The sequence below is a fragment of the Eptatretus burgeri genome, chromosome 4 (assembly GCF_056783735.1).
Source record: "Eptatretus burgeri isolate ZD-2024b chromosome 4, Ebu_testis_v1, whole genome shotgun sequence".
Lineage (NCBI taxonomy): Eukaryota > Metazoa > Chordata > Myxini > Myxiniformes > Myxinidae > Eptatretus > Eptatretus burgeri.
In genome coordinates, this window is record NC_140964.1 from 119,574,604 (window position 1) to 119,597,902 (window position 23,299).

At 37.5% G+C, this 23,299-nt stretch overlaps 1 protein-coding gene and 1 long non-coding RNA gene across 4 annotated transcripts in view; one reads left to right on the top strand and one right to left on the bottom strand.

The window, feature by feature from the left end:
• Positions 1 to 23,299, bottom strand: part of LOC147028984 (solute carrier family 2, facilitated glucose transporter member 1-like) — a 180,269-nt gene that overhangs the window by 51,780 nt on the left and 105,190 nt on the right. For all 3 annotated transcript variants that reach the window (XM_085879884.1, XM_085879882.1, XM_085879883.1), the window contains exons 6-7: positions 8,565 to 8,727; positions 554 to 741 (exon numbers count right to left, since the gene is read on the bottom strand). In XM_085879884.1, coding sequence (XP_085736010.1) covers positions 554 to 741; positions 8,565 to 8,727 — 351 coding nt within the window. The remainder of the gene's footprint in view (positions 1 to 553; positions 742 to 8,564; positions 8,728 to 23,299) is intronic.
• LOC147028985 (uncharacterized) lies at positions 17,134 to 18,361 on the top strand. Its single transcript, XR_015057790.1, has 3 exons — positions 17,134 to 17,425; positions 17,522 to 18,025; positions 18,122 to 18,361. It is a non-coding gene; the product is annotated as an uncharacterized LOC147028985 (long non-coding RNA).

The following is a 23,299-nucleotide window of genomic DNA, read 5'->3' on the forward strand; positions in this document are numbered from 1 at the left end:
GGCTTCATTGCCCAATGTGTTGGTATACAGCTATGGCTACTTTATGGAATTCTTTCAAGTGATGACAAATTCGAGTAGTCAGGGACCTTCCAACTATAAAATGCAGTAGATTCATGATTTATCCGAGTACTGAGTTGCAACCAAGTTTGAGTTAAGTTGTCTGAACAGAAAAAGAAGTAGAAGAAGTTGGAGAATTATAAACAGGCTGTTTTGGGGCCTGTCGGTTTTGTAGCTCAGCGATGCCGTGCAAGCTCAACAATGATTGTTGTTGGATGTGTCATCGTCTATAGCCAACTGGCCGGTATTACAAATGTGTATCTTGGTAGATTCTCGTGAGGATTTGTGTTGTATTAAACATATGGAATGTCTGTGCCATCCCGACATAGGAAGTCCTCTACAAATACTCCCTGACACCAAAACATACCGACTGAAGACAACTTTAACAGTTAGTAGTACTTTGTCCAACTCTAAATTATGTATAAGCTATTTGTTTTAGTCTGTGAGTGTTGCAGTGAACATTTTTTATAAACTGCTGGCGTACAACAAGGCATACCGCATTGATTCCTGAGAGTTGTTGGGAAGCGTGGATGACCAACGAGATGATGAGTGGCTGACGCAAGGAGGGCATGTGGACTAGGCGAGGAATAGAGACATGCTCTTCCTGTTGCATGGCATGCTGTTCCTCTAGCATCTCCTTTAATTCTGTTTCCACATCCACCATTCCACGCAGTTTCAGAAGAGCTGAGGAAAGTGTAACGGTTGTGTATTCAGTTGAAAGAGATGCAATTTTACCCCCTCATTTATGACTATTCCTCTAATATCTACACCAATACCAAAACCTTTGAGGTCGAACTTTTGTTCAATCATTATTCGCATGTTATTGGAATCTGTTCAGGGTGCCAGCTGATTTTATTGTTATATTTTTAGTTCCAACTTCTCCCCTCCCCTCTAAATCCTTTGCCACTTGTTGATGGCAAAATATAGAGATGTTTAACAGATTCAACTCTGAATAAACAGCACATAATATTCGTTTTGATAACAGTTTCCATTGTAGAAGTTTGCATTCGTTATAGTTTTATCATGAAGTTCTGCAAAGAGATCATACTCTTATGTTTGTTGGGTAGATGGAAGAATTTCATAGCAAAGGTAGGATTGTATAGGGTAGCATGGTCCGTGGAGAGGTGGGAGCGGTGCTGTGTTAACTAGGTAGGGTTTAAGGCCAATTTCACCCAGTATGTGATTGCCCTCATGACCTTTTCCTATGTTTTTGCATTTACAAGACCGGCGATAAAAAGGAATCACGTCCTTATAACAACAACTGAGCCGAACGTGCTAAGCATGCGAAAACCCTGCCTCCAGTAATGACAACAGGCAAAGCATGTCCCTGGGGTGGATGGTGGATGGGCGTAACATCAGAAGGTTTGGGGGAGAAGAGAGGAGTGTGAAGTACGCAATTGGAGGCAAGAAGGATCGAGCTCGCTGGCTTACCCTCGACACAACAGAAAAGGCAGCGTGAATCCTGTTGTTTGTTTGTGTGAATTTGCATGCATGATGGAGCAAGACGCTCTCCATTGACTGTTCGGCTGGGTCGTGAGATCCCGCACCTCGGAGCCTCGTGTTGTGTCGTCAGGGAAGAAGGCGGCGCCATTTTGCAGAGGATTGGCATTGGCAAGTGCGATCGTGAAAAGAAACTACACAGCGGTTTCTGAGCCATGGTGTTGAATATCACCACCCGAATTGCCTCCTCTACGTTTCCCACCCAGAGAGCGGCTTGGCGCTATTCCGGGTGCGGTTTCCCACACAGGACGATGCGGGTTCGATCATCAAGCTATGAAAGATCACTTCTGGACCCGAAGCTAAGCACCAGAATAAAGGAAGGATTTTTCTTTTGTTATATTTTTTTCCCACTTGTCCATTTTTGTGAATGTGTAGCACCTGAAATAGGAATTTAGGTTACCTCATGTTCAATTACTTCCATCATAAATATTTGATTTTATATTCATTAAACCCCTATTTATTAAGATTGCTTGTGTCTGTCTATTTGGTGTGGGTTCGAGTATCAACCCTTGTCCTCCTTCTCGGTGAACACGTCTAGTACGTGGCTTTGCCGCTCTCCCGTCTCGTGCGTGCTATAATCTCCAAGGATCACGTGTTGGCCACCAAGGTCGAGCTGTTCGGCGATCCGTCCAGGTCGGTCTTAACCCACTGGACACGACTACAGTATTTTGAAAATGATTCATTGAAAAGACAGAATTTAATTCTATGCATAGTAAAATCAAATATTTAGCATATAAGCACCAACAAAACAATCTTTCATGGGAATTTATACATTAAGACGTTACTATTAGATAACTCGAAGGGCACTCGGTGGAGCGCATACCTCCGCCACACAATGCCTGATCAAGTAGAACATATCGCGACCAATAAATTTTTGAAATATCAGGCTATATATCATTTTTGGCCGCATCTCTCAATGCTGAAGGAGCACTTTGAAAATTAAAAAATTCTCGTATCCGGATCTGGATTTGGATGCTCACCAAAATCGACTCAGTTGGTTCTTGTCACACACCCAACCTGCCCACCACGTTTTGTCCGAATCCGTCCACAACTTTTTAAGATGTTGTTATTCCTACGTTTTCGAAGAAAAGCGGGAATATTGTGATTGTCTTCGCCGTCCGTCCGTCCGTACGTCGGTCTGTCTTACCCTGTAACTCCTCCTACACCGTTGGAAATAGGAACTTGAAACTTTGGGACATAGTAGATATATGTATGGGGAAGTGCACAACACTGTCGGATTTTTGATATGACCCCTAGGGGCCGGGCCAGAGGGGGTGGGGTCATGGGGGTCGATTCACAAAAAATTAAAAATTGTCTTATAGCTTTTTTAATCAAACATATTCATGAGTTATACATTAAACAACATATTTTTTAAAACACATGATGATCAGAGGGTACTTGGGGGGTAGGGGGTGCTTCGCAGATAGGGGGTCAAAATAGCTCCTCCTACACCGTTTGATAGGAACTTGAAACTTTGGGTCATCGTAGATATATGTATGGGGAAGTGCACAACACTGTCGGATTATTGATATGACCCCTAGGGGCCGGGCCAGAGGTGGTGGGGTCATGGGGGCTGATTTTTTTTTAAGTGTATTTACCATTGTACATGGTAAATTCTTTTATAAAGAACTTACTTATGTGGCCCCCATGAGTGACAAACAGTCAGAGGTTTTACTGTATTTATCTAATTGATGATGAATAATGATAATTAATATTATACACAGTTCATTCCTATGATTAAATTGATGCACAGTTCTATATTGCTGGACATTGTTAAATTAATGTTTCATGAAATGTTGACATGCTTGCAATGACTTCTGATTTCGTAAACATAGTAAGTTTTTGGTCATAAAGCACATCAAATAGAAAAGAATAGTCAATCCATTTTGCAAGATAAAATTTCACCTAGCGTTATTGGGACAAAGCAGTGCACATGGGAATATGTGATGGTTTGCCATCGACAACGTAGTTCTAGTTATGTTTGTGTGGGTAGATGGAGGAATTTCATAGTAAATATAGGATTGTATAGCATAGCATGGTCTGTGGACAAGTAGGAGGCATCTCGATGTAAATGAAGTTAGGAAAAACGTGAGCTTAGGATTGTTACGTGTCACCACAAGGGGGTGGTGCTGTGTTAACTAGGTAGGGTTGAAGGCTAGTTTCTCCCAGTACGTGATTGCCCCGTGACCTTTTCCTACATTTTTGCATTTACAAAGCCAGCTATAAAAAGGAACTACGTTCTTCTATCAACGACGATAACAACACAGCACAACGCTTCCGAGCAGGCAAAAGCCCCGCCTTCCCGGCTTCATACAGGCAGGCCACACCCTCAAGGCTGATGATTCGTCAGTGTGACATCAGAGAGAGGGATGATCGAGTGAAGACGGTGGTTGGAAGAGATGGGGCTCTTGCTTGCTCTTCTCGGCATGACGAGAAGCTGCCCGATTCTCATTGTTGTGCCAGTGCAAATTTGTTCACGTGCTGAAATAAGACACACATTATTGTCTGATATGCTGGGTCATGAAGTTGGTATGCTTTGAGAAGGAGAGGAGAAGAAGAGCACGTCTCTTGGCCTTATATTGGAGCCTCAGCAATTGTCTTGTTGTATGATCAAGGAGAAAGGCGGTGCCATTTGGTGTGTGTGGACCTGTAACTTAGAGGGAGCAGTGTGGCAATCTCGATTGTGAGAATAAACTGTACAGTGGTTTGTGACCCCTGGTGTTGAAGACCATCTGCGCGACTTACGTCATATACGTGACCACAGAGAGCGACTTCGCGCCATTTTGCATGCGTATAACCCACGTAGTGGCTACTTGCTTTGATGATTGTGAGGCTCCAAAGGTCATCTCTGGACACAAAACTGAGTACCGGCATAAAAGGGGGAATTTCTTTTATTTTTTATCTTTCCCCTTCTCTGTTTTTGTGTCTGAGTGGAGACGTCTCACATTAGGAATTATTTTAACTCACTTTTCATCTCCTCACACTTTGATATATTTTTGTGATCACTCATTGAGTTATTTTCATGATAAATCTTTGATTTATGTGAATTAAACCATCATTTGTTGAATTTACTTGGTTTGTCTATTCATTGTGGGATCGAGAATAAACCCGTGTGCTTCCATCTGGTGCGCGCCCTCGCTGCTCTCCATCCCACGTGTGCCATAATCTCCAAGGATCTCGGCTGTTTGCCTCTGAGTTAAAACCATTAGGCAATCCATCCAGGTCGGTGTTAACCCTGCTGGACACAACAATATTGTGATACATATCGTTTTGGCCCTATCTCAATGGTGAGGAATTAATAAGTTATCGTATCTGGATCTTCACCAAAATCTAATCAGTTCGTCCTTGTCACACACCCAAATTGTCCACAAAATTTCATCCGAATCCGTACACAACTTTTTTTAAATATCCTGTACACAAACAAACAGAGAGACAGACAGGGGTGAAAACATAACCTCCTTCAACCTTTGGTGGCGGATGTAATCAAGTTGCTTCCATGTTCAGTGGGGAAAACATTAGGTACTAAAAACATCATGTTGGCAGAATTTCATTTAAATGTTATAAAACCTTTGAAACTCACTTATTTCGTAAAAACATTTTCCAAACACATTTCAGTGTGATAATACTCCTTAGAGGTTTCTTCACTTTATTGGAAGAAGTACTGTTGTGTAATACTGTAAAGGGTGGTAATTTCAATATGTTTAGGTAATACAGTAAATAATACACATTTCAAAATTCTCCTTCTTTCCCTCAACCTCCCTCTTACTCCATTATCTTTTCACTTCAGTCTCTCACTTCTTCAGGAAGTCTTCACCCTTTCTCTCTCCTTCAATAGACCCTCGTTAATTAAACATATGCGCCCTCAAGCATGCTTTCAGTAAGCATCGTTCACCATTTTGTTGATATATATATATATATATATATATATATATATATATATATATATATATATATATGTATATGATCAGGACATATAACTCATAAATATGATAGCGGACAAACTATATACTCAAGTTATGCCAACAGTCACAGCAGCAATAGGTTTGTTTTTTTGGTTTGAAAACCCACAAACCCAGTTTGTTTGTATTAATTGAAAGTTGACAATAATTGAAAAGTGATTTTAAAAAATTATAAAAAAGGAGAATCCAGAAAAAAAGTGAAAAGTGAAAGAAGATAAAGCACTTAACTTATGTGAACAGCAAATTACTAAACTTGGATAACTAGAAAGAACGAGACATAGTGGAGTGCATTCCTCCGCTCAGCTAAACAGTTTACGGTTTGTATCCCACTGATAGGTCGGATCTGGATCCAGACCTGAAACCAAAATCGAATAGGCTTGTTCTCGTCGCCGAACCAAATCATTCACCAAGTTTTGTCATCACTCATCCACAACGTTTCGAGAGATCGTGCTATACAAAGTTTTTGGCCCTGATCAGTCAATGGTGAAAAATCACTTTAAAAATTCTCTGATCCGAATCCAGATCTGCAACAAAAGCTAATAATTTCGTCCTTGTCACATTCCCACCACTCCACCTAATTGAAAGGACAGTAAGTTGTGTGTGTGTGTGTGTGTGTGTGTGTGTGTGTGTGTGTGTGTGTGTGTGTGTGTGTGTGGACATGTGTGTGTGTACGTGTGTGTGTACGTGTGCGTGTGTGTGTACGTGTACGTGTACGTGTGCGTGTGTGTGTGTGTACGTGTGTGTGCGTGTCTGTGTGTGTGTGTGTGTGTGTGTGTGTGTGTGTGTGTGTGTGTGTGTGTGTGTGTGTGTGTGTGTGTGTGTGTGTGTGTGTGTGTGTGTGTGTGTGTGTGTGTGTGTGTTATAACTTAGTCTTTTCGAGGGACAACCATTATTCGAAAAATGATGTACGGAGAGTTTGACGTGATCATTTCTTGTGACCATCCCTAACTTGTTCACATGTTTATTGGAGCAACATCTCTGCATCCTTTTACATTTTTAGTCCCCTCCTGGTTTCACCAGAGGGGACGAGACGTTTGCTGTCCATCCGTCCCACCTGTGGCTTTTAGATGCTCGTGGAGGATCTCTAAGTCTTACTCACGTTGTTGTTCTTCATCTTCTTCTTGTGGACTTTTTTGTTTCACAGCCTACAGTTTTCATCGAAACTTCCTGAAACTTGGCATATATATGTAAAAATACCCTGTGCAGAAAGTAACCATCTCCGATTTTGAAAATTCCTCCTAGAAAAAAAGTTATGACGTCAAAATATCTCCGCTAATGGGAATCGTCTAAAAATTATCTCCGAAACTAGGCAAGATTTTTGAATTCTGTTAGCGGGAATCGAACAGGGCATTAACAAAGATTAATTACCGCACATATGATACATCACTATGACGTCATATCAATTTTTATGACGTCATTCCTATTTTTTGACATTTTTTGTTTCACAACCCAGAGTTTTCATCGGATCTTCGTGAGACTTGCCATGCATATGCAGAAAGCCCACGCGCAGACAGTAACCATCTCCGATTTTGGAAATTCTTCCTAGTAAAAAAGTTGACGTCATAATATCGCCGCTAATGGAAATTGCCTATACCATTATCTCCGAAACTAGGCAAGCTGTTTGAATTTTGTTTGCGGGAATCAAGCCGGGCATTAGCACAGATTAATTTATCGCAAAACTGATACATCGCAATGACGTCATATTCGTATTTATGACGTCATCATTAAGAGGACGAGGATCTTAGCTCATTTGAGCTTGTTCAGACACTTTTTCCCCATACCCTTTAACATGTTCCACTGAAACTTGGTACGTGCTTTTATTATGATAAATTACAGAACAAGTTCGAGTTTCAGGAAGTTTTGTCACATTTTCACAGAGTTTTATCCTTTATAGACAGAAAATATCACATATCATTTACTGTATATACTCGTATATAAACAAGCTGAATACCATGAATGACCGCGACGTTGAATGAAAGCTGATTACCAAATGATGTTGATAATACATACACCGCTGATTACCAAACATAAAAGATGGCAACTATGTGCGACCCCCCCCCCCACCCCTTGTTTGTCATGACGTCGATTTCTTCCATAAAATTAATGTGGATACAAATTACTGTCAGCTTGACTACACAATGTAAGGTGACATTGCAGAGAAAACAATTATTTGAAAACCCCTCCTATTGACAAGAGTCAAACATCGGGGTAATAAATGCACACCCTCGTGAGGGTGTGATGAAAAGTAATGGCTCCGATGATTTTTCTCCAAAAAGGTAAAATTATTCAAATAAAACAAAGTGCAGTTTGCATATTACTTCTTACAGCCACTGGGTGCAAAGTTCATGATTCTGACCCGAGGTTTCAGGGCTGCATCAGTCAAAATGGCAGATGATGTTGTTATGGCAACGCATAAAAGGATTCCATCCGTCCATCCATTGGGACCATACTCTGTGCAGAGTGTAGGTGCTGCCTAAGCAGTCTCCTTGGCTAGTGGGTACAATCCTGGATGGGTCACCACTCCGCCACAGTATTCCAGCAAGCTGGCACTCATTTTGCCAACCTCGGAAGGATGACGGGCAGAGTCAACCCCACCTGGTATTAATTAAACATCCGAGTGGGATTTGAACTCAGGATCCTAGGATCCCAAGCCCACCACCCGAAACCATTAAGCAAACACCAGGCACTTATAAGGATTGTGGTGTCATTCCTTCCTTCCTTGTTTATTTTTGGGGGATTTCATCCTGACATTATTTTTTCATTTATTTTAAACGTTTCTTTTTTCTGACTTGTTACTGAAGTAGGATTATGGGTTAACTTAATTACCCAAGCTTGAAATTGCAGTCTGGTAATTTCAATTTCAATTCCTGCTGCTGCTGCTGCTGGGAAGGCAACAACAAACCTCTGTAAGATTATTTTGGCAGCTTTGGCAAGATTTCCTGAAAGAAAAAAGGTTAAAATTGGATGGACAGATTAATTTAAATAATAAGTCCCATTCCTTGTACATATTCCACTCCAAGAATAATTCGTTAACCCGATTATGTATACCTTTGTTTGCTTCATTCTTCTTGCCGAGGTTGATGAGAAGGAACCGAGGGCTGTACATACAGAAATACATGAGAAAAACTTGAAGAAGAGATGGAAATGCAGTGAAACCAAGGAGCAGTGGCCACATTTTTTCACTCCCCATCAACCATTCGAGGCCCAGAATCTAATAACAGGGGTAGAACGAAAAAAAAAAAACAATAAAAAGGCAGGTATGTTTGTTACCTGACATAAATATTGACATATAATCCTGCCAATGTAAACAAGGGTGGGTGATTGCAATCTTCATGTGATCCACCTGTTAAGTAGATGAAATCGTTTCCATGACTACAAATGTTATCAAATTGGCTGAAAAGCTAATTATATTCCAAAAAAGCCTTTTTTCATTGTGAAACAATTCAAAGGACAGTCTGAAGCCAACACATTTATCAACTGAATGTGTAAGGTGTTTCATATGTGAAGTGGAATTTCATTTCAAGACTGTAACATTCATGTTAGTAGGGTAAGAATACTGATTCTGGCTCACTTTTCCCCATGTAAATTAATGGGGGATTTTCAGCGATGAATTTTTTCTTTTTTTTCCCTAAAAAATAAATCCCCTTTTTAGCCCAAGGTATATTTATTTGTCTCCCCTTTTAACCTAGGGGCTCTCTATTCAAATAACCTATGCAACAAGATAAAGATTTGTTCAAGTAGTAAAGTCATAATGTGATTTGTTAAAGGTAATTCTAAAGAAATATCTGAAACGTCGAAGCCTCGGGACACTCTTTATCAAATAACCGATGCATATTGTTTAGCTCACTCATTGAACCTATAAACATTTGTTCATTCTCAAATTCCTTCAATAGTTTAATTTTCTTTGCACAATAATCCCCATCTAAAATATTTAAAAGCAAAACATTTGAATCTTTATATTTTTTAAGATACCCCTTTTGTGCCATTACGAAATGATAAACTTCTCTTAATGATCTCATCTGGCCACCTCCTGAGTTGCAAATCATTTTTGTGCATAAATCACGCCATAAAAAAGTTTTGTTTCAAATGTTTTCAGTTCGTGCCATGAAAATGAGGAAGTGTTTTTTTTGACACGGTCGGACTGTGAAAATGAGGAAGTGTTTTTGGACAGTCATGCTGTGAAAAAATAGGAACTATTCTGTGAGACAAGGCCTCGTGTTTATATTTTATCTTAGAACACTAACAGGCTTTTAAACATAAGTTTAATCAAAATCATTATAGGGCATTTTAAGTATGTTTTAAAAATGATTCATACAATTTGAGAATATATCGCCCAGTTATTTTCCAAGCTGTCTCGCTCGAAGCGTCATTTCCTGTAGCCACACCCGATGATTAAGCAATCTCCTCATCGTTGCCTTATAAGTGATTCGCCAGACAAAGTTTCTGCCAGACGGGATTTTCATTTTTACAACTGAGACATGAGCGATCTTTCTTCCGCGAACAAAACAGCTCAACACAAAGTTGGTAAGCTTGTGTATGGGTTCCTCTTTGAACGATGAAGCAATTGATTATAAATTAAATCGTGATAATTCTGATATATTTTTTTTTTCTTGGCAGGTCCTTGGAAGAAGAGCAGTTTACATATCACGACGAGGTGCATGAAATTAATGCTCTTATTGAAGAGGTCAATCATCTTAGAAGAGAATTGAAAAACATTTTTAAAGACTGACACGACGTCTTATCACGGCCTCTGATCTTTTTGTCATCTTGTACCAATGGTAAAAAAAAACTGAGACATGGACTCACTCTCTTCCGATGAAGATAACAGCTCACTACAAAGTTGGTAAGTTTGTGTATGGTTTCCTCTTTGAACGATGAAGCAATTGATTATAAATTAAATCGTGATAATGCGAAAATATATATTTTTTCCTGGCAGGTCCTTGGAAGAAGTGGAGTTTACATATCACGATGAGGTGCATCAAATGAATGCTCTTATTGAAGAGGTCAATGATTTTAGAAGAGAATTGAAAAACATTTATAATGACTGGTACGAAGTCTTATCACGGCCTCTGATCTCGAATGAATTAAACCAATGATGAGACACGTGTGTGTGTGTGTGTGTGTGTGTGTGTGTGTGTGTGTGTGTGTGTGTGTGTGTGTGTGTGTGTGTGTGTGTGTGTGTGTGTGTGTGTGTGTGTGTGTGTGTGTGTGTGTGTGTGTGTGTGTGCGTGCGTGCGTGCGTGCGTGTGTCTCTTTCCCTGTCTGTTTGTCTCTCTCTATCTCTCCCTGTCTGTCTCTTTGTATCTCTCTCTGTCTGTCTTTCTACCTACCTCTCTCTGTCTGTTTCTCCATCTATACCCTTGACTCATTATTTTTTTTTTCAGCTCGATCACACAACATAAGCTGTTGAAGCAATCTGGTACAACACATGATTTTCTGGAGGTAAATGTTTCTGAATTATTATTTAGTTATTTGTTTATTTATTCTTTTATTAATATCACTCTCTCTTTGGAATGACGCCTTATGTTGGTTGTATCATTAGTTTGGACGCGGTTTTACCAGTACACTGGAATTCATTTTATTGGCCTAAGAAGGATGACAGGCTGAGTCGGCCTCCTGGTGTGTTAATTCAGTGGTCAACGAGGCTTGAACTTAAAACCAACACCAGGCTTACTCATATTACCATGTAATTATCTTTATCCACTTTTTGATTCAAAACAGAATATGGTGTCTGAGTTTCGAAATCACAAGACATCTGAAGAAGATTGCTGGGAAAGATTATACATTCTCGCAAATGAATATTTAATATTTTCAATTTTGATTAATTATATTTGTTTTGTTTACAATTACTTGATTTTAATTTCAAAAAAAGAATCAAGACATGAAGGAGAGAGAGGGAGGGGGGAGGGGAGGGGGTAGGTGCGCTCCCCCAACGACCCATCACCCCCTCATCCAACCCCTCCCCTCCCCGTGTGTGTGTGGGGAAGGGTGGGGGTGGGATGAAGGAGGTGGTGGGTCAAAGGTGGGGGCGCACAGGGGGGATGAGGGGTGGGGCTTGTGTGGGAGGGGCTTGTGTGGGTGGGGTTTATGTGGGCGGGGCTTCGGTGGGGCTTGTGTGGGCGGGGCGTGTGTGGGCGGGGCTTGTGGGAGGGCGTTTATGTGGGTGGGGCTTGTGTGGGCGGGGCTTCGGTGGGGTTTATGTGGGTGGGCTTCGGTGGGGTTTGTGTGGGCAGGGTTTATGTGGGTGGAGCTTGTGTGGGAGGGGTTTATGTGGGCAGAGTTTATGTGGGCAGGGTTTATGTGGGTGGGGCTTGTGTGGGCAGGGTTTATGTGGGAGGGGTGAATGCGGTTGAGGGTGATGTGGATGAGGTTTGTGTGGATAAATGGATGGGTGGAGAGATGGGTGGATGGGTGGATGGGTGGAGCTTGTGTGGATGGGTGGATAATTTTTTAATTAAATAAACATGTTGTGTGTGGGGAACTAATTAACTAATCACTAATTATGTGAATATGATGAATATGGGTGGAGCTTGTGTGGGGTTTGTGTGTGTGGAGCTTGTGTGGGGTTTGTGTGTGTGGAGCTTGTGTGGGGTGGGGTTTTTGTGTGGAGCTTGTGGGGGGTTTGTGTGTGGTGGGGTTTGTGTGGGGTTTGTGTGGAGCTTGTGTGGGGTGGGGTTTATGTGGGTGGGTTTTGTGTGGGCGGAGTCAAAAAGGGGCGGAGTCAAAAAATTTCAATTTATCTTTGTCTTTTGTAATTCCTGTGAATAAAATGAACCTAAAATCTCTTCCCCTTCCAAATCATATATCTTATAAGTCCAAGGAACCGTATCTATTACATCAACAATTTTAAAAAGTTCGTTCGTCCATCGTTTAGTATAACCCTTTTCAAAATGAGATTTCCACCTATATATTCTTACGATATCACCAACTTTGAACTTAGGTTTTCTGACATTAATCTCTTTTTCATATTTTAATTTTGTAAATGTTTCTGATGGTTTCATATTTGTTGACGTGTGAACCGTGTCATTATACTTATCCACAATATCCTGAATAAAAGGTGACCCTTGTTGTGAACCGAGTTGTGTGAATTTTTTATATAGTCTCTCTTTTAAGGTACGATTAAAACGTTCAGCAACAACTGCCTTCCCTTCATTAAAGGTACTGTATAATGTAATACTGTTATTTTTTAGAAAATTCATAAATGTCTTGTTATAAAACTCTCTACCCTCATCAGTCCACAATTTTTTAGGTTTTCTCTTACTTTTATTAAATATCTGTTGAAAGGCTAACATAAGAGTATTACCTGTTTTGTTTTTTAATGGTACAACCCATGCGTATCTACTCCTCAAATCAATAACGGTTAAAGCATACTTGTACCCCTTATCATTATTGAGTTCAATCAAATCAGCAGACCAGATATAATCTACTTCCTTGGAATAAACTTTCCTTCTCTGAAACTTTGTGAATATTGTTTTATGTAATTCATCAGCTAATTGCTCTTCAATCTTAATGACATCATTAGAGCTTACAAGTTTTTTGAATTTCCAAGTCCAAGTTTCAATTTAGCACTGATCATCTTCTTCACGATGAACCTATCAACTTTTTCTCTCAAGGTTGGATTTTGTATCAGAGACAAATTATACAACATTCCTCTATTGGCTTCATGCTTTTCTTCCAAAGTTGTGGTATTCCCATAATCAATATCGTGTCTCATGCACACTTCATCAACTCTATTGATGGGCTCACTCCAGGAATTAGGATTGTCTGCCTCATCTAATCTTTTATCCAAGTTTGTGCCTGGACCACAGAAAGAATACCCTGGTAGATGTAATTCCCCTGGTATTCCAGTAGTTGTAAATTTACTTCCTGATAAAAACTTTTGTATATCTCCTCCTAGTTTGTGTTTGGAGATAAATTGATTTTTTTTTGAACCACACACCGAACATATACCTTTTTGTATAACCCTGTTATTTTTACTTTTAATATATGAAATATTTTTAGTATTAGTTTTCTTTTTACATTTGAGACAATAACTCATTTATTTATGTGAAAAATTCCTGCAGAGTGCAAAAACCTTTTTAGTTTCCAACATGCACATTTGAATCTTAATTTTTAAAACATAAAGAATCCTTAAAATGCCTTCACTCTCTCCTCCATTTATTTAAGAAAAAAAAAATGAAAAACTTGAATTAAAATCCATATCTTGTCGATGTCAATAGTCTTGTCGAAAGTATTGCAAATAGACTTGTCAATTCTTTGTTTTCCTCCTCGGTGGGTTGAGTTATTTTCTTTAATACCCCTAATCTTTTTTTAATCTCACTGGTTTCCATATTTTGATATTTATTCATTCTCTCTCTTTCCTCCCTCTCCTCCCTCTCTCTCTCCTCTCTTTTCTCTCTCTCTCTCTCTCTCTCTCTCTCTCTCTCTCTCTCTCTCTCTCTCTCTCTCTCTCTCTCTCTCTCTCTTCTCTCTCTTCTCTCTCTTCTCTCTCTTCTCTCTCTTCTCTCTCTTCTCTCTCTTCTCTCTCTTCTCTCTCTTCTCTCTCTTCTCTCTCTTCTCTCTCTTCTCTCTCTTCTCTCTCTTCTCTCTCTTCTCTCTCTTCTCTCTCTTCTCCCTTTCGTCCCTCTCTCTCTCTCTTCTCCCTTTTCTCCCTCTCTCTCTCTCTTCTCCCTTTTCTCCCTCTCTCTCTTCTCTCTATTCTCCCTCTCCTCCTTCTCTCTCTTCTCCTTTTCCTCCTCTTCCCTCTCTTCTTCAACTCCTTCCTCATCCCTTATTATCCTTGAATCGCTTACACCCCATAGAATATATATCATACATATATTCATCAGGATTTCTTGTTATTCCTGTATCCAAAATATTTTTTTTTACAACAGGAAACCAATAAAATTTCTTTTGAATTTCTAAAAGAGCCTTACCTTTTCTTAACTTTATAATTTTTTCATTATTTAACATTCTAATTAAATCTAAAGTTGTTGGTTTATCAACATCAGCATAATGCCAACTTTTATTGAAAATACCTCATTCTTATGTTGTAGAACATATTTATTAAAATACCGAATACCCTTTTCTTGAAGGTATGCTTGGACACAGAAATGATAATTTTCTTGAAGCCTTCTTGCTGCCATTTATGTATTAGAAATATATGTTAGAATAATATTATGGCACGAAACACCTCCCCATCTTCCCATAGTTAAATCATTTTGTATTTCCTTACTTATTATATATAATCCTGTTTTTTCTGTTTTCATGATATAAACAAGGGCAAAACCATTATTATATTTACCCTTATTAAATTCTTTTATTTGTTGTTTAGTAATCGTGGCCCCACAAAACTCATTCTCAATACCAAGTGGATAATATTCTTCCTTACGAGACTGATTTAATTGTTCCAGGTCTTCGACGTAAATTTTAAATGACCAATTATACCCTAAATCATTCATATCATACCCCCATTGTTCTATTCTCATACAAACGATACGCCCTTCTTTATAAAAAATTATTTTAATTCGAACTGTGAATTCTGTATGACCTGGAGAAAATATCAACACTTCTGTATCTTTGAAATACACGGCCGTTTTATTTAAAGATATATATTGTGATAAATCGCTTAATCTCACCAAGTCATTCGCGTCAGTCGGGCTTGGATAATTTTTTTAATTTATAAGCAGTTTTTCATGTTAATATTTTTGGTTATATTTTATTTATGTCGTTCAGCCTGTGCCTTTGTGTTATAATTTGATAAATCAATATCCAGTTCTTGAGATACACCAAAGATAGAACCATCTTTACCAACATAAGTCATTTATATTAGATTAAAAATAATATCATAAAAATTTTTATTTTTGTTGAGTTGAAATAACACATGTAGACATAATTGACCACAACACTTGGAATTTAATTCTTGAACTTGAAATGTTTGATAAACACCATTCTGTAAGAATTTTATGACTTCAACAGGTGGTGGAAGACCAAAACTATCAAAATAATATTTGTCTTGACTATTAAAAATACAAACCCAATGAGAACCGTTCCCATTATTATCTTCTAAGTTCATAATAATATTCTTTGTATGTTTCGGCACATTTGTTAATTCATCTCTCATACAAATAACCACATTATGAATTTTTAATTTCTTACAATATTTGACAAGTTGTAAATTTGATGTTGTATTCTTTCCAAATTCTTTAAACCACTCATCAATGCTCATTTATTTATTAGAAAGATATAATCCATTACCTCTTTTCGTTAATTTTACACCTGCTTGTGCTATAGAAGAAAGCATATCTCCAACTAACAATCTCGCTTTATCAGGCAGACCTTCAAGTTTTTCAGCAAAATCTACAATTACACCACTTCCACTAATTTGTTTCTCCAACTCTTTGTTATGTCTTTCCAATTCTTTTTGAGCCTGGAGTTGAGCCTTCCTTTCGTTGGCAGTTTTCACCGCTGTTGAAATACCACCCGTCAATGCTCCAACCGCACTTAAACCAGCAAATAAAGGAATTAGAAATGGGAGAAATCCTCCACTCGTCTCTCTTATTGAATATTTTTTCAACATTGGTTTTGTCATTTTAATTTTAAGTGAGCCAGTGTCATTCAAGATTTTAACCTGTTCTCTTGTGAGCAAAACATCAATTCTTACTGCTCCTTTTCTCTGAATTGTATTAACGTTAATCGTACAAGGCTTTTGATTTTGAACACAAGATGATAGTTTATGAAGATTGATTTGATTAACATATACCCCAGTTGGTACTTTGCCACTCATTTATTTAACAAAAAATTATGTGAGACTAATCATCACACCATTATCTGTATTAATCTGTAATTCTGTTTCTTCCAAAAGCAAACAATATGAGTAGGGTAAGAATACTGATTCTGGCTCACTTTTCCCCATGTAAATGAATGGGGGATTTTCAGCGATTCCCTTTTTTTTCCCTAAAAATAAACCCCCTTTTTATCCCAAGGTATATTTATTTGTCTCCCCTTTTAACTTGGAGGTTGAACCTCATTGAATTGAACACCTGGGGGTTGAACAGCTCACTCATTGAACCTATAAAGATTTGTTCATTCTCAAATTCCTTCAATAGTTTAATTTTCTTTGCACAATAATCCCCATCTAAAATATTGACAAACAAAACATTTGAATCTTTAGATTTTTTAAGATACTCCTTTTGTGCCATTACGAAATGATAAACTTCTCTTAATGCTCTTGTTTGACCACCTCCTGAGCCACAGGTTATTTTTTTGTTAAGCCCCGCCCACTTTTCTTTAAGCCCCGCCCACTTCTGCTAAGCCCCGCCCACTTTCCGCAAGGTTTTTTCTAAGCCACGCCCACTTTTCCTAAGCCCCGCCCACTTTTGCTAAGCTCCACCCACTTTTCGTGAGGTATTTTTTCTAAGCCACGCCCACTTTTTCTAAGCCCCGCCCACTTTTGTTAAGCTCCACCCACTTTTCGTGAGGTATTTTTTCTAAGCCACGCCCACTTTTTCTAAGCCCCGCCCACTTTTTCTCAGCCCCACCCACTTTTGCTAAGCTCCGCCCACTTTTCATAAGATATTTTTTCTAAGCCACGCCCACTTGTCCTAAGCCCCGCCTACTTTTGCTTAGCCCCGCCCACTCTTACATCATTTCCAGTTCATCTCTGACTCACAAAGAAATCACTAGAAAATTACAGGATGTTATGGTTTTGAAAAATTTCCCAATGAAAGCTTGCCTAGGCTTGCCCAGGGAATTTCCAAAGGAAACCACACCCACCAGTCTTTCTCTATAAAAGCTTCAAACCCAGGCTCCATTTTAAACATTTGTTTTTGCTGGCAATGGTGTGCTGTGTGCTTGCCTGGAACTCTCTGTCTTGTATGGAACTAAACCTTCAAGTTGATGAACTGGATTCAAACCTCTTATCTGTTGAGGTAAGATTTTTATTTTCCTATTTTTAAACTTTGATTGAAGCATACTCATTTAATAATTAAATAACTTAATTAATACATTATTATTTTCTCTCACAGGAAATTGTATCTGAAATACAAAATGAAAATACTGCTTTTGCTACAACTTGGGGGGAAATTGTTGGCTTGGTTGAAGACCTTATGAGCGACCAAGACCTTGAGTGGGATGACTTTGGGGTTCCTTGGAACTCTCTGACTTGTATGGAACTAAACCTTCAAGTTGATGAACTGGATTCAAACCAATTATCCATTGAGGTAAGATTTTTATTTTCCTATTTTCAAACTTTGATTGAAGCATACTCATTTAATAATTAAATAACTTAATTAATACATTATTATTTTCTCTCACAGGAAATTGTATCTGAAATACAAAATGAAAATACTGCTTTTGCTACAACTTGGAGCGAAATTGTTGACTTGGTTGAAGACCTTGTGAGCGACCAAGACCTACAGAACGAGCAAGACCTTGAGTGGGATGACTTTGGTGTTCCTTGGAACTCTCTGTCTTGTATGGAACTAAACCTTCAAGTTGATGAACTGGATTCAAACCTCTTATCTGTTGAGGTAAGATTTTTATTTTCCTATTTTCAAACTTTGATTGAAGCATACTCATTTAATAATTAAATAACTTAATTAATACATTATTATTTTCTCTCACAGGAAATTGTGTCTGAAATACGAAATGAAAATACTGCTTTTGCCACAACTTGGGGCGAAATTGTTGGCTTGGTTGAAGACCTTATGAGCGACCAAGACCCACAGAACGAGTTCGTCCTTGATGACCCAACCAAAGAGTTATACCTTGGAGACCAGCAAAATCCTGAAAAAGAGTTTTACAGCAATAGTACTCATTGTGAGTTATCAAGACAATACCCACTGAACAAGTTATACGTTGATGAGCCAGAATACGTTTTACCTTGGAGACTCACAAATTTTGAAAAAATCAGTAAATGAGTTCTGCCTTGATGGTTTAAATAACTACCTTGGAGACTCAGGAAAAGGGTTCTGCCAAGATGGTTCTAAATATGGGAACTACCTTGGAGACTCACAAATTTTGAAAAAATCAGTAAATGAGTTCTGCCTTGATGGTTTAAATAACTACCTTGGAGACTTGGAAAGTTGGGTTTATTTTGAAGACTTGAAATGCTACCACTCTTTGGGATTTAAACCTATCAAGAAAGTTCTTACTCCCTCTTTCTATGTTATCAAACCTGAAAGCCTTAAAAGACAGAATTGGAAGAAGAGAAAAAAAAAAAAAACGTAAAATATATATATATATATATATATATATATATATATATATATATATATATATATATATATATATATATATATATATATATATATATATATATATATGGAAATCTCATTTTGAAAAAGACATTGTGTTGGGTGAGGATTGAGTTGGGGTTGAGATTTTGAATGTGAGGGTTGGGGTTGAGATTTTGAATGTGAGGGTTGGGACACACACACACACACATACACATCAACAAACAAAAGTTAAGCCTTGACTATTCAGTTGAGGATTCTGTGTTTGGGGTTCACAGATCTAAGAACGTCCACCCCTTGACACACATTATATACTGTTATACACCTCGGACTTGGCCCTCGAGTGTCCACAACGGTGTATAGTAGGAGGGAGTGAAGCGCCAACCTATTGCTCCCATTGCGCACACACACACACACACACAAACAAAAGTTAAACCTTGACTATTCAGTTGAGGATTCTGTGTTTGGGGTTCACAGATCTAAGAACGTCCCCCTTGACACACATTATATACTGTAATACACCTCGGACTTGTCCCTCTAGTGTCCACAAAGGTGTATTATCTGCTTAGTTTTGTCTTTTGTAATTCCTGTGAATAAAATGAACCTAAAATCTCTTCCCCTTCCAAATCATATATTTTATAAGTCCAAGGAACCGTATCTATTACATCAACAATTTTAAAAAGTTCTTTCGTCCATCCTTCAGTAAAACCCTTTTCAAAATGAGATTTCCACCTATATATTCTTACGATATCACCAACTTTGAACTTAGGTTTTCTGACATTAATCTCTTTTTCATATTTTAATTTTGTAAATGTTTCTGATGGTTTCATATTTGTTGACGTGTGAATCGTGTCATTATACTTATCCACAATATCCTGAATAAAAGATGACCATTGTTGTGAACCGAGTTGTGTGAATTTTTTATATAGTCTCTCTTTTAAGGTACGATTAAAACGTTCAACAACAACTGCCTTCCCTTCATTAAAGGTACTGTATAATGTAATACTGTTATTTTTTAGAAAATTCATAAATGTCTTGTTATAAAACTCTCTACCCTCATCAGTCCACAATTTTTTAGGTTTTCTCTTACTTTTATTAAATATCTGTTGAAAAGCTAACATAAGAGTATTACCTGTTTTGTTTTTTAAAGGGACAACCCACGCATATCTACTCCTCAAATCAATAACGGTTAAAGCATACTTGTACCCCTTATCATTATTGAGTTCAATCAAATCAGCAGACCAGATATAATCAACTTCCTTGGAATAAACTTTCCTTCTCTGAAACTTTGTGAATATTGGTTTATGTAATTCATCAGCTAATTGCTCTTCAGTCTTAATGGCATCATTAGAGCCTATAAGTTTTTTGAATTTCCAAGTCCAAGTTTCAATTTAGCACTAATCATCTTCTTCACGATGAACCTATCAACTTTTTCTCTCAAGGTTGGATTTTGTATCAGAGACAAATTATACAACATTTCTCTATCGGCTTCATGCATTTCTTCCAACGTTGTGGTATTCCCATAATCAATATCATGTCTCATGCACACTTCATCAACTCTATTGATTGGTTTACTCCAGGATTTAGGATTGTCTGCCTCATCTAATCTTTTATCCAAGTTTGTGCCTGGACCACAGAAAGAATACCCTGGAAGATGTAATTCCCCTGGTATTCCAGTAGTTGTAAATTTACTTCCTGATAAAAACTTTTGTATATCTCCTCCGAGTTTGTGTTTGGAGATAAATTGATTTTTTTTTGAACCACACACCGAACATATACCTTTTTGTATAACCCTGTTATTTTTACTTTTAATATATGAAATATTTTTAGTATTAGTTTTCTTTTTACATTTGAGACAATAACTCATTTATTTATGAGAAAAATTCCTGCAGAGTGCAAAAACCTTTTTAGTTTCCAACATGCACATTTGAATCTTAATTTTTAAAACATAAAGAATCCTTAGAAATGCCTTCACTCTCTCCTCCATTTATTTAAGAAAAAAAAATGAAAAACTTGAATTAAAATCCATATCTTGTCGATGCTAATAGTCTTGTCGAAAGTATTGCAAATAGACTTGTCAATTCTTTGTTTTCCTCCTCGGTGGGTTGAGTTATTTTCTGTAATACCACCAATCTTTTTGAATCTCACTGGTTTCCATATTTTGATATTTATTCATTCTCTCTCTTTCCTCCCTCTCTCTCTTCTCTCTTTCCTCCTTCTCTCTCTTCTCCTTTTCCTCCTTCTCTTTCTTCTCCCTCTCTCTCTTCTCTCTTTCCTCCCTCTCTCTATTCTCCTTTTCCTCCTTCTCTCTATTCTCCTTTTCCTCCTTCTGTTTCTTCTCCCTCTCTCTCTTCTCTCTTTCCTCCCTCTCTCTATTCTCTCTTTCCTCCTTCTCTTTCTTCTCCCTCTCCCTCCTTCTCCTTCTCCTTTTCCTCCTCTTCCCTCTCTTCTTCAACTCCTTCCTCATCCCTTGCTATCCTTGAATCGTTTACACCCCATAGAATATTATACATATATTCATCAGGATTTCTTGTTATTCCTGTATCCAAAATAATTTTTTTACAACAGGAAACCAATAAAATTTCTTTTGAATTTCTAAAAGAGCCTTACCTTTTCTTAACCTTATAATTTTTTCATTATTTAACATTCTAATTAAATCTAAAGTTGTCGGTTTATCAACATCAGCATAATGCCAATCTTTTATTGAAAATACCTCATTCTTATGTTGTAGAACATATTTATTAAAATAACGAATACCCTTTTCTTGAAGGTATGCTTGGACACAGAAATGATAATTTTCTTGAAGCCTTCTTGCTGTCATTTATGTATTAGAAATATATGTTAGAATAATATTATGGCACGAAACACCTCCCCATCTTCCCATAGTTAAATCATTTTGTATTTCCTTACTTATTATATATAATCCTGTTTTTTCTGTTTTCATGAGATAAACAAGGGCAAAACCATTATTATATTTACCCTTATTAAATTCTTTTATTTGTTGTTTACTAATCGTGGCTCCACAAAACTCATTCTCGATACCAAGTGCATAATATTCTTCCTTACGAGACTGATTTAATTGTTCCAGGTCTTCGAGGTTAATTTTAAATGACCAATTATACCCTAAATCATTCATATCATACCCCCATTGTTCTATTCTCATACAAACGATACGCCCTTCTTTATAAAAATTTATTTTAATTCGAACTGTGAATTCTGTATGACCTGGAGATAATATCAACACTTCTGTATCTTTGGAATACACAGCCGTTTTATTTAAGTATATATATTGTGATAAATCGCTTAATCTCACCAAGTCATTCGCGTCAGTCGGGCTTGGATAATTTTTTAATTTATAAGCATTTTTCATGTTAATATTTTTGTTTATATTATATTTATGTCGTTCAGCCTGTGCCTTTGTATAATAATTTGATAAATCAATATCCAGTTCTTGAGATACACCAAAGATAGAACCATCTTTACCAACATAAGTCATTTATATTAGATTAAAAATAATATCATAAAATTTTTTATTTTTGTTGAGTTGAAATAACACATATAGACATAATTGACCACAACACTTGAAATTTAATTCTTGGACTTGAAATGTTTGATAAACACCATTCTGTAAGAATTTTATGACTTCAACAGGTGGTGGAAGACCAAAACTATCAAAATAATATTTGTCTTGACTATTAAAAATACAAACCCAATGAGAACCGTTCCCATCATTATCTTCTAAGTTCATAATAATATTCTTTGTATGTTTCGGCACATTTGTTAATTCATCTCTCATACAAATAACCACATTATGAATTTTTAATTTCTTACAATATTTGGCAAGTTGTAAATTTGATGTTGTATTCTTTCCAAATTCTTTCAACCACTCATCAATGCTCATTTATTTATTAGAAAGATATAATCCATTACCTCTTTTCGTTAATTTTACACCTGCTTGTGCTATAGAAGAAAGCATATCTCCAACTAACAATCTCGCTTTATCAGGCAGACCTTCAAGTTTTTCAGCAAAATCTACAATTACACCACTTCCACTAATTTGTTTCTCCAACTCTTTGTTATGTCTTTCCAATTCTTTTTGAGCCTGGAGTTGAGCCTTCCTTTCGTTGGCAGTTTTCACCGCTGTTGAAATACCACCCGTCAATGCTCCAACCGCACTTAAACCAGCAAATAAAGGAATTAGAAATGGGAGAAATCCTCCACTCGTCTCTCTTATTGAATATTTTTTCAACATTGGTTTTGTCATTTTAATTTTAAGTGAGCCAGTGTCATTCAAGATTTTAACCTGTTCTCTTGTGAGCAAAACATCAATACTTACTGCTCCTTTTCTCTGAATTGTATTAACGTTAATCGTACAAGGCTTTTGATTTTGAACACAAGATGATAGTTTATGAAGATTGATTTGATTAACATATACCCCAGTTGGTACTTTGCCACTCATTTATTTAACAAAAAATTATGTGAGACTAATCATCACACCATTATCTGTATTAATCTGCAATTCTGTTTCTTCCAAAAGCAAACAATATGTATCAACTTCTTCACTCTCTC